The sequence below is a fragment of the Bubalus bubalis genome, chromosome 9 (assembly GCF_019923935.1).
Source record: "Bubalus bubalis isolate 160015118507 breed Murrah chromosome 9, NDDB_SH_1, whole genome shotgun sequence".
Classification (NCBI taxonomy): domain Eukaryota; kingdom Metazoa; phylum Chordata; class Mammalia; order Artiodactyla; family Bovidae; genus Bubalus; species Bubalus bubalis.
Window position 1 is genome coordinate 52,874,524 of NC_059165.1, and position 12,107 is coordinate 52,886,630.

A 12,107-nucleotide genomic window follows, 5' to 3' on the forward strand; every position below is an offset into this window, starting at 1 on the left:
ATGTTTCTAACAGCTTTACTTGTAATAACAAAAAATTGGAAACAGCTCAAATTCAGGTAATGGGTCAGCAAACTGTTCTCTATCCATATTATGCAATTGTAGTCAACAATACAAAGGTATGAACTCTTAACACAAAGATGTGGATTAATCTTAATTTCCTGAGTGAAGGAAATCAAAAGAAGAAAAGTACATATAATAGACTTTCATTTATATAAAATTATAGAGGATACACATGAATGAATAGTAACAGTGAACTGATCAGAGGTGCCTGAGATGGGAGGTTGAGGAAGGTGGGGAGGTGGTGAGCAAGAGCTGGAAAGAATGATTATAAAGGAGCAGGAGAAATATTCTGAGGGTGTTGGCTGTATATATTATATTGATTTGAGTGATGTTTGAAAGTGGTTCAGTTCAGTTCAGTTGCTCAGTCACGTCCAACTCTTTGCGACTACATGAATCGCAGCACGCCAGGCCTCCCTGTCCATCACCAACTCCCGGAGGTCACTCAAACTCATGTTCATCAAGTCAGTGATGCCATCCAGCCATCTCATCCTCAGTCTTCCCCTTCTCCTCCTGCCCCCAATCCCTCCCAGCATCAGGGTCTTTTCCAATGAGTCAACTCTTCGCATAAGGTGGCCAAAGTATTGGAGTTTCAGCTTCAGCATCAGTCCTTCCAATGAACACCCAGGACTGATCTCCTTTAGGATGGACTGGTTGGAATTCCTTGCAGTCCAAGGGACTCTCAAGAGTCTTTTCCAACACCACAGTCCAAAAGCATCAATTCTTCCATGCTCAGCTTTCTTTATAGTCCAACTCTGACATCCATACATGACCACTGGAAAAACCACAGCTTTGACTAGACGGACCTTTGTTGGCAAAGTAATGTCTCTGCTTTTTAATATGCTATCTAGGTTGAAAATGGTAGTATATTTCAATACATGTCAAAACTTATCAAATTGTATACTCTACATATGTCCAGTTGAATAAATGTCAAGTTTACCTCCAAAAGCTTTTTTAAAGAATATAAAGGACTACAATAACCATCTATTAAGGCCTTATGATAAATAATAGAAAATCATTACAAAATAATCATTGTGTATAGGGAAAACTTTGAGAAAATGAATGCTTTGATATATGGTACTTTTTAATCCTATTCCCAAATGAGATGCTAGGATGCATTAGGGGAAGAATAGCTGTCTTATCATTTTCTCAATATCTAACACACGAATATTTACATCCATCTTTTTAAAGTTCTTAGGCACCTCCATTTCCTTTGATTAGTAAACTGGAGTGAGATTTCCAGTCAGGCACATTGCTGTGTTATTACTTCTTGGAAAGTATAAAAATTTTTTCTTTTGTTCAGCAAATAAATTCTTAGGATGTAGAATAAAAATAAAAATGAGCAGCTCCACTGTCTCACCCACAGCCCCAGATTTTGTCCCCCCATCCCTTCCTCACTCATACATCCAGTCATCTTGAGTTCTTCTGGATTCTTCTTTCTTAATGCTCAATATAGCCACTATCTCTCATCCTCTTGTCCTTCCTCCCATCAGATGGTTTGAAAGTCAGTTTAGCCAATTAACAATTTGCTTGTTGATTAAACTCCTGCAGTGAATAGTTGATGTTCAGTCTCTCAGTCATGTCCGACTCTCTGAGACCCCACGGACTGCAGCAAACCAGACTTCCCTGTCCTCACCATCTCCCAGAGCTTATTCAAACTATTGTCCATTGAGTCGGTGATGCCATCCAACCATCTTGTTCTTGGCTTTCCCCTTCTCCTCCTGCCTTCATCTTTCCCAGCATCAGGGTCTTTTCCAATGAGTCAGCTCTTTGTATCAGGTGGCCAAAGTATTGGAGCCTCAGTCTCAGCATCAGTCCCACCGATGAATATTCAGGATTGATTTCCTTTAGGATTGACTGGTTTGATCTCCTTGAAGTCCAAGGGACTCTCAAGAGTCTTTTCTAACACCACAGTTCAAAAGCATCAATTCTGTGGCACTCAGCTTTCTTTACGGTCCAACTCACACATCCATACATGACAACTTGAAAAACTATAGCTTTGACTATACAGACCTTTATCAGCAAAGTAATGTCTCTGCTTTAAAATATGCTGTCTAGGTTTGTCATAGGTTTTCTTATCAAGGAGCAAGCATCTTTTAACTTCATGGCTGCAGTCACCATCCAGAGAGATTTTGGAACCCAAGAAAATAAAGTCTTTCACTATTTCCATTGTTTCCCCATCTGTTTGCTATGATTTGATGGGACCAGATGCCATGATCTTCATTTTCTGAATGTTAAGTTTTAAGCCAGCTTTATCACTCTTGTCTTCCACCTTCATCAAGAGGCTCTTTAGTTTCTTCTTTGCTTTCTGCCATAGGGTGGTGTCACCTGCATATCTGAGGTTATTGATTTTTCCTGGCAATCTTGATTTCATCTTGTGCTTCATCCAGCCTGGCACTTCACATGATGTATTCTGCATAAAAGTTAAATAAACAGGGTAACAATATACAGTCTTAGTGTACTCCTTTCCCAGTTTAGAACCAGTTCATTGTTCCATGTCTTGTTCTAACTATTGCTTCTTGACGTGCATACAGGTTTCTCAGGAGGGAGGTAAGATGGTTTGGTATTTCCATCTCTTTAAGAATTTTCCACATTTTGTTGTGATCCACATCAGTTCAGTTCAGTCACTCAGTTGTTTGTTGCTCTTTGTGATCCCATGGACTGCAGAATGCCAGGCTTCCCTGTCCATCACCAACTCTCAGAGCTTGCTCAAACTCATGTCCATCAAGTTTGTGATGCCATCCAACAATCTCATCCTCTGTCATCCCTTTCTCTTCCTGCTTTCAATCTTTCCCAGCATCAGGGTCTTTTTTATGGAGTCAGTTCTTCGCATCAGGTGGCAAAAGCATTGGAGCTTCAACCTCAGCATCGGTCCTTCAGAAGTTCTCGGTTCATGTACTGTTGAAGCATGGCTTGGAGAATTTTGAGCATTACTTTGCTAGCATGTGAGATGAGTGCAGTTATTTAGTAGTTTGAACATTCTTTGGCATTGCCCTTCTTTGGGATTGGAATGAAAACTGACCTTTTCCAGTCCTGTGGCCACTGCTGAGTTTTCCAAATTTGCTGGCATATTGAGTGCAGCACTTTCACAGCATTATCTTTTAGGATTTGAAATAGCTCAGCTGGAATTCCATCACCTCCACTAGCTTTGTTTGTAGTGATGCTTCCTAAGGCCCACTTGACTTCACACTCCCAAGATGTCTGGCTCTAGGTGAGGGATCATACCATCATAGTTATCTGTATCATTAGCTGGACCATAAAGAAAGCTGAGTGCCACAGAATTGATGCTTTTGAACTGTGGTGTTAGAAAAGACTCTTGAGAGTCCCTTGGACTTCAAGGAGATCAAACCAGTCAATCCTAAAGGAAATTAATCCTGAATGTTCATAGGTGGGACTGATGCTGAGGCTGAGGCTCCAATACTTTGGCCACCTGATGCAAAGAGCCAACTCATTGGAAAAGACCCTGATGCTGGGAAAGATGAAGGCAGGAGGAGAAGGGGAAAGCCAAGAACAAGATGGTTGGATGGCATCACCGACTCAATGGACATGAGTCCATTGCGTTCTTCTGTGTATTCTTGTTACCTCTTCTTAACTTCTTCTGCTTCTGTTAGGTCTATACTGTTTCTGTCCTTTATTGTGCCCATCTTTGGATGAAATGCTCCCTTTTATCTCTCTAATTTTCTTGAAGATATCTCTCTAATTTTCTTGAAGATATCTCTAGTCTTTCCCAATCTATTTTCTTCCTATATTTCTCTGCATTGTTCACTTAGGAAGGCTTTCTCATCTCTCCTTGCTATTCTTTGGTACTCTGCATTCAGATGGGTATATCTTTCTTTTTATCTTTTGCTTTTACTTCTCTTCTTTTCTCAGCTATTTGTAAGGCCTCCTCAGACAACCATTTTGCATTTTCAAATTTCTTTTTCTTGGGGATGATTTTGATCACTGCCTTCTGTACAGTATTATAAACCTCCATCCATAATTCTTCAGGCACTGTGTCAGATCTAATCCCCAGAATCTATTTGTCACTTCCACTGTATAATCGTAAGGCTTCAATGGCCTTACCTCAATGGCCTAATGATTTTCCCTACTTTCTTCAATTTAAGTCTGAATTTGGGATAAGGAGTTCATGATCTGAGCCACAGTCAGCTCCCAATCTTGTTTTTGCTGACTGTATAGAGCTTCTCCATCTTCAGCTTCAGAGAATGTAATCAATCTGATTTCAGTATTGGCCATCTGGTGGTGTCCATGTGTAGAGTCTTCTCTTGTGTCGTTGGAAGAGGGTGTTTGTTATGACCAGTGCATTCTTGTGGCAAAACTCTATTAGACTTTGCCCTGCTTCGTTCTGTACTCCAAGGTCAAATTTGCCTGTTACTCCAGCTATCTCTTGACTTCCTTCTTTTGCATTCCAGTCCCCTATGATAAAAAGGACATCTTCTTTTGGTGTTAGTTCTAGAAGGTCTTATAAGTCTTCATAGAACTGTTCAACTTCAGCTTCTTTGGCATTAGTGATTGGGGCATAGACTTGGATCACTGTGATATTGAATGGTTTGCCTTGGAAACAAGCAGAGATCATTCTGTCATTTTGAGATTGCACCCAAGTACTGTATTTCAGACTCCTGTTGACTATGAGGGTTACTCCATTTCTTCTAATAGATTCTGGCCCATGACAGTAGATATAATGCTTATTTGAATTAAATTCACCATTGGTGATGTTGTAGCTCAGATGGTCTGTCGATAATGTGGGAGACCTGGGTTCAAGCCCTGGGTTGGGAAGATCCCCTGGAGAAGGAAATGGCAATCCACTCCAGTACTATTGCCTGGAAAATCCCATGGACAGAGGAGCCTGGTAGGCTACAGTCTATGGGGTTGCAAAGAGTCGGACATGACTGAGCAACTTCACTTTCACTTTCACCCATTCTGGTCCATTTTAGTTCATTGATTTCTAAAATGTTGATGTTCACTCTTGCCATCTCCTGTTTGACCACTTCCAATTTACCTTGATTCACGGATCTAACATTCTAGGTTCCTATGCGATATTGTTCTTTACAGCATCGGACTTTACTTTCACCACCAGATACATCCACAACTGGGTGTTTCCACTTTGGCTCAGCCTCTTCATTCCTTCTGGAGCTATTTCTCTGCTCTTCTCCAGTAGCATATTGGGCACCTAGTGACCTGGGGAGTTCATCTTTCAGTGCCGTATCTTTTTGCCTTTGCAGTGAATTAAACCCAATGAAATCAATCCAATAATGATTTCAGTGTGATATCACCAATGGTTGCTTAAATTCAATGCAAAGGAAAGTTTGACTTAAAAAATCTAAATCTAACATATTGAGACTTCCCTGGTGGTCCTGTGGCTAAGACTCTGCACTCCCAATGCAGGGGGCCTTGTTTGATCCCTGTTCTTGGAATTAAGGGCTTCCCAGGTGGTGTAGTGGTAAAGAATCCTCCTGCTAATGCAGGAGACTTGGATTTAATCCCTGAGTCAGGAAGATCCCCTGGAGGAGGAAACAACAATCCATTCCAGTATTCTTGCCTGAAAAAACCCTATAGACAGAGGAGCCTGGAGGGCTACAGCCCATGGGGTTGCAAAGAGTCAGACATGACTGAGACTGCACACATGCATGCCGGGAATTAGATCCCACATGCTGCAATTATGACTCAGTATAGCCAAATAAATATAAATAAGTAAAGAATTTTAAATTAAAAAATAAAAATATGATAATATTTGTTAATACCTTCGCTGTTCTTGTTCATATGTTCCTGTTCTTCATGAGCTCGCTGGCAAGTTTGGTATGTAGAAATGACCTATTTTTACTAAACACAGCGGCAATTGCTAAAATGGAGCAATATGTAAGATGTTAAGGTAGCAAGTTTTAAATAAAAATAAAAGCCTGTCTTCTATTAATCTAAGCCTAGAGTCTTCTTTTTAAAATTATAGTATAAATATAAAACTATAGTATAATATACTTTTTTAAAATTTAAAATATAGATGATTTACAATGTTATGTTAATTTCTACTGTACAGCAAATGACTCAGTAATACACAAATATACATTCTTTTTTATTTTTAACTCTGTCTGATGTGGCAGTCTCTCCTCTTGGAGATCCAGCATCCTAGATAGAAAAGTTTTTATACTAAGTTGTAGCTGTTGTGTTAGCAAGACATACATTCACACTGAGAGCCTTTTTTAAGTCATCATGGTCTCCTCATGACAACACACTCAGAATCACACAATTGTAGGCTCTTTCTATGTCATTGAATATACATCTACAGCTGTCTCATAGCCAACTGCAAAATAGATTCTTCTCAAAGAAAATTTTTCTGGGCAAGAATCAAGTCCTTCTCTTGTCTCTGTCTCTTTCTACAGAAAGAAGCATGCTGCTGATGCCAAGCCCCTGAAAATAACTCTTTACAGCAGTCTCCCAATCAACAAGGAGCTTTATTGGCTGCATGTCACACCCTCTGTTCATTGTATTCCCGCAGCCAAGTTGGCACAGAAGAGGCAGCACAAAGGCTGACCCCCAACTCCGAAAGGGCCCCGCTGGGGCAGTGCAAGAAGAGAGCCAGTGCCGGGCAGAGGAGCACTGGCTTCTGGCTCCAACTCTGCTGTGAACTCACTGGCTGTCCCCTCTGGGCCCCAGGGTCCTCTGATTTTAATGAGGCAATTGAACCACATGCTCTCCAAGGGCTGATCAAATTCAGAAATCAGCTCTTACATGAACCTAGAAAGAAGACGGGTGCATGCCATCTGTGGGCTCTCCTCCTGGCCTTCCAGTAAGTGATACTCAGAACTTCCTGAGCCATAGTTGTGAGAAGAGAGGAATAAGCATCTTCTGGGATGTGTAGCTATGTGATCTGGTAGAGAATGGCTTATTGACAACATTACCATAGCAACTGGAGTGCCATTTGGTACCAAGGTTCAGGGAAAGGCTCAACGTGGACAGTTTAAGAGAAACACATTTTCCTTTCTCATCTATGTCAACTTCTTTCTCCCAGCCCATGCACTTTAGAAATTAATATACTTCCCTAAGAACATTCACTAAACCAGACAGGTATCTTACTAAATCATCACCATGAGAGGGAGCCTGGTGGTAAAAGAAAAATCTGGTATCAGAAATAAAACTGTCGTCTTAGAGTACTAGGTCTGCAACAGTACCTTTACTGTATTGTGAGTCCTCTCCCCTCTTGGGGTCTTGCTTCCTAATCTGTCAAATGGAAAGAATCGGACTAGGTACTATCTAAGGTGACATTCAGTTCAGATATTCTAGCCCGAGGTTTGCAAATTGGTGACATAGAGATCATACTTAATGCATAGATGTGATGTGTTTGCCCTGTGTTAGGTCAGAAACACAGTGTTCAGATTTGAATTGATTGACTACATTTAAAAATTTTGAGTTTATGCATAATAATCCAGATTTCCCGCTTCTTCTGAAAATTAAAATCCAGGCAGTCCAGGAACACTGGGCTTAAATCCTCCATGGCAGCGATTAGCTGGTACTGAGTAGCTGCTGCCCACTTTGTACAGGTCCCACCATCCCTGCCATTTCTGAGGTGATCACTGACTCAGGTCATGTATCAACTCTGCTGAGCATCTGACAGCTAGCCAGCCTTTCCCATCCGAATTGATCAAGGCATTTGTGTTTTTAGCTGCTGTCTAGCTCTTTTAGGATAGAGAGCACATGATCCAAACTTTCTTTACATCACTAATGCCGTCACTGGGCAATGATCTTAGTGGAAGACGGAAACTGGGTCTGAAGACTTCCTTGGATGAGAAAACTGGCAGTAACATTGGCTGCTTTGACCTCTCATACTAATCAACAGAGCTCATGGGCCTAGGCAACCATATTTGTGGGTGATGGTTGGAAATGTCACTGACATTTGTCACATGATCCCTTGCTCTGTAACTCTCAGCAAATTAGGAATTCTCTATGACTTGGTCTTTTCACGTGTGAAATAAGTTGATTGACAATAAAGCAAGCTTCTATCTAAAGCTAAATTTTCATGAAGGAAAATGAATACTCATACAAAGGCCCATATTTTTTAAAAAAATTGTTGAAGTATAATATGTTGATTTCTGCTGTATAGCAAAGTGATTCAGTTACATATACACATATATATATGTACATTCTTTTTCTTATTTTTTCCATTATGGTTTAACAGGTTATTAAATACAGTTCTCAGTGCTACACAGTTGAAGCTTGTTGTTTATTCATCCTATATATAGTGGTCTGTTTCTGTTATTCCCAAGCTCCCTATCTATCCCTCCCCCTACCGCCGCTACCTTGGCAACTACCAATCTGTTCTCTGAATAGATAGGTTCATTTGTATCATATTTTAGATTATACATATAAGTGATATCATTTAATAGTCTTTCTCATCTGACTTACTTCACTTAGGATGGTAATCTCTAGGTTCATCCATGTTGCTGCAAATGGAAAGGCCCATATTTAAATCTGCCTCTGTGTGTGTGTGTTTCAGAGTTATATATGTCTGCTTATTTTAAAGCACTTTTTTGTGTGTGATAATAGATGCAGAGTCTACGCTTAGAGTCTAAATATGGAGTTAGACTCACTGGTATAGGACTTGCACCAGGACAAACATCAGGAAGAGCTTTATCTGTAACTGGTATTCCCTAAGAGACAGAAGCAGTCCAGACCCAACAGTAGAATCGGCAGTTTGGAGAGGACTAGCACGACTTGCAAAGGAAGAGTAGAAACTTATCAAAGAAAGCCTAACATTGAAATCCAAGGCCAGAGTTAGACACACAAGCTAGAAATCCATGTTGCAGATGGATTCTTAACCAGCTGAGCTACCAGGGAAGCCCCAGAAGTATAAAAAAGGATCAGCAATAGGCCTGTGGGTTGTGGCCTCTCTATACACTAATAAATGCTGTGAAATGCCTTTTGTATTCTCTCCCAGAAGCTAATTTTATAGAGAAATTATAGCCCTGTGTAGTCTTAGAGGAGGGACCCGTATTTTCATTACTGATATCTGGAACTGTATTCTAGCTCAGCTTTCTAAATGGGACTTTAATTCAAACTGTGTAGCCTGTCTGGGCCTGCTGCTGCTAAGTCACTTCAGTTGTGTCCAACTCTGTGCGACCCCATAGACAGTAGCCCACGAGGCTCCCCCGTCCCTGGGATTCTCCAGGCAAGAACACTGGAGTGGGTTGCCATTTCCTTCTCCAATGCATGAAAGTGAAAAGTGAAAGTGAAGTCGCTCAGTCGTGTCCAACTTTTAGCGACCCCAGGGACTGTAACCCAACAGGCTCCTCCGCCCATGGGATTTTCCAGGCAAGAGTGCTGGAGTGGGGTGCCACTGAGGACTCTATTAGATGGGCAGGTTGACCTGGACACACTGGGAATATTGGGATTTCATGGGTAGGATGACTTTGGCAAAGAGGGAATACTGGAATTCAGACAGCCAGAGTGGAAATCCCAGCTCAGCCACGTCCTAGGCATGGTCTCAGATGAGTTCTGAAAACTTCCTGGGTCTCAGGTTCTTCACCTGTAAAGTGGGGTTCTAGTAGTACCCTCCTTGCAGTGAGAGGAGATGTGAGAATGGGCTAATGCATTTAAAGTGTTTAGCGCAGAGTGTACTTCATAGCTACTAACTGAAATTTGCTCAGCTTAAGTTCTTGTTTCTTTTTATTAACTAGTGAACATTTTAGGTCCTTCACCGATTATACTATTCTTTATTAAGTTGCTTGACTGTGCTAAGTGCCTTCAAAATGGACAACTCTAAGAGATGGATACTGTATTATTAATGTCATTTTTAAAATGGAAAACACAGATTCATCATGTCTGGGGACTTGTGTCAGGTCAGAGCCAAACTACAAACCCCAGCTGACTGCAGAGTGTATCCTCTGCGTGATGACCCTGTGCGGCTTCCATCGAGTGTGCCATCAGTAACAGTGAGAGAAGCAGATGGGCAACAGCGCCACTCCTAACTGATGACGCGAGCGAGGGTTTCCATGTAGGAGTCCAGGAAAAGTCTGTCATGGGTGATGAGGCTGGCTGCTTAGCTCTCTGTGTGTTTTCAAAAGGTCAATTTGGTTTCAATATTTGATTTTTTTTTCTGCTAATGTAATCATTCTTAAATTGATAGACTCTCCCAAAATTTGATGATGCAATATTCCCCTTAATTGTAAAACCTAGTGGAATTGAAAGGAACATCCGTGCTGTTGATAAGTATTCTGCCACTGCTGCCATCCAAAAATGTTCTGAAAAGGGCCATTTTGACTTGAATATGTGTGTGTGTGTGTGTGTACAAATATATATATAAGTATATGCATTAATATTGGATACATATATTTTGGGGAATTGGAATTCATAGTAAGTCAGAAAATCTAACCCTATCAAAGGTCCAATTCGAATTTGAAACAGAAATCCCAACCGACCAAAACAGGCACCACATTCGTCAGAACTGAATCCCTAGCCCTGTGTTAGCCACCCCCCACCCCCATCACCAACCCTGTTTCACTTTCTTCTACTCTCCAGTCAGCTCCAACTTTGGCAAGCAGTCAAGAAGGGAACAAGAGAGATGGGAGTTCTCTGAGTATCTGACCCCTTACTGGCCATTCAGCCATGCAAGCTGTGAGACCAGTTTAAAAAAAAAAAAAAAAAAAGTTGCCTTTCTTTTCCTCTCTCCCCTCTGACAAAATGCCTCTTTCTCCTTCCACCATCAGGGGGGAAACAATGGCCAGCCTTAGCGTTCCCATGAAAAGGGGCAGTCACCCAGGGTGTGGCCGCAGGCCGGCTGTAACTGCTCCAGGACACTGCCAGGGGCCGAGAAGGGACAGCTCGGGTTGCTCCAGCTCAGACTGGTCCTGGCACAGTCAGATGGAGGAGCCAGAGCTGTGATTTGCTGCAGGACGCCATACTTGCAGACCGGGCATCCTTCTAGGAACCACGAGGTTCTCCTCTCCCCAAGATGATACCTGGTGTGCAAGTCTTCTTTTAGAAGCGCATAGATTACACTCTGTGTTTCTTTCCTTGGTGGTCTCTTCAGGACAACTGGGGGCCCTCACCTAACCCCAAGTGTCTCCTTGTATTGCTTTCAGGACTTGGGGCACTCACCCAGGACACACTATGGTGCTTCAGCCAGCTGAAAGGCACTGTGGAGATTGGAGCCACAGAAGGTAGGAGAAAGCTCCTGCTCCCCCTTTTCCTTGCCTCCTTGGGGTTTGAGTTGGTTCCAGATCTGAAATGTTCATCTCTGTGTCCATGAATGTAAGTCCCCACACATCCCAGAATAGCATTCTGAGCTAGAAATGGATTTAATCATCTCTTTCTACCCCACCTCCTTTTTTTTTCTGTTGAAGCTTATTTTATTCCCACTAATGAGGCAGCGCTGAAACAAACTTTCAGTGAAATTGGTTGGCAGAGAGACAGGCTAAACCAGGCAAGTCTTGTTTTAGGATGGGCTGAGAGTTCTATAGGATAATCAAAGCAAACATTTCAGAGCGGTCAGACGTTCATCTCATCCTTCCTTTCCACGTTGAAGATGACTTGCCACTGTACCTGAAACACATGGGAAGAAAGAGGAATTCAAATCTGACTTGAATACACACTGTGGGTACATTGATTCCCAATTTCAGCGTATAATTTCCTTTCTGGCTCTCAGGAGATTATCCTATTCCAGGTTCTTTACCTGGGATAATGCATTCCTTTTCCTCCTCCTGAAGAACTTGCATTTAATTCTCTTCACTTTCCTCCCTTATAAGCCTGAGCTTGGAGACCTTTAAGACTTTCCCATAAGATGTCTGTGTTTCAAAACAGTTTAGTAATAGACAATTGGAAGGAACTAGAATGGCACTTCTGGGTGTTTTAAATCAAGGTTTACCTGGCATGGCAGAAGGCAGTAAGGGTTGCCTGAAGCAGACTATACTGCATGGATGGTAGATACAGATACCAGGGGTGGTATAAGACAGGTCTAAAACTAGTATCAATGAGTGAGGATGTGAATAGTTGACAGAGTTGAACCTGAATATGGAAACTAACATGCATAAATGCACGGAAACTTTTGGGTCATTCTATAGCATTTT

At 41.7% G+C, this 12,107-nt stretch overlaps 1 protein-coding gene across 6 annotated transcripts in view; it reads left to right on the forward strand.

Annotated features, from left to right (window-relative positions):
- Nucleotides 1-12,107, forward strand: part of PPP2R2B (protein phosphatase 2 regulatory subunit Bbeta) — a 704,283-nt gene that overhangs the window by 177,568 nt on the left and 514,608 nt on the right. For 3 of the 6 annotated variants that reach the window (XM_044947515.2, XM_044947516.1, XM_044947518.1), the window contains 2 exons: nucleotides 6,429-6,835; nucleotides 11,124-11,201. In XM_044947515.2, coding sequence (XP_044803450.1) covers nucleotides 11,152-11,201 — 50 coding nt within the window. In that variant the 5' untranslated portion in view covers nucleotides 6,429-6,835; nucleotides 11,124-11,151. Of the gene's footprint in view, nucleotides 1-6,428; nucleotides 6,836-10,850; nucleotides 11,004-11,123; nucleotides 11,202-12,107 lie in introns of those variants that run through there. The other 3 variants (XM_025292488.2, XM_025292494.2, XM_044947519.2) reach the window with 2 other exon arrangements.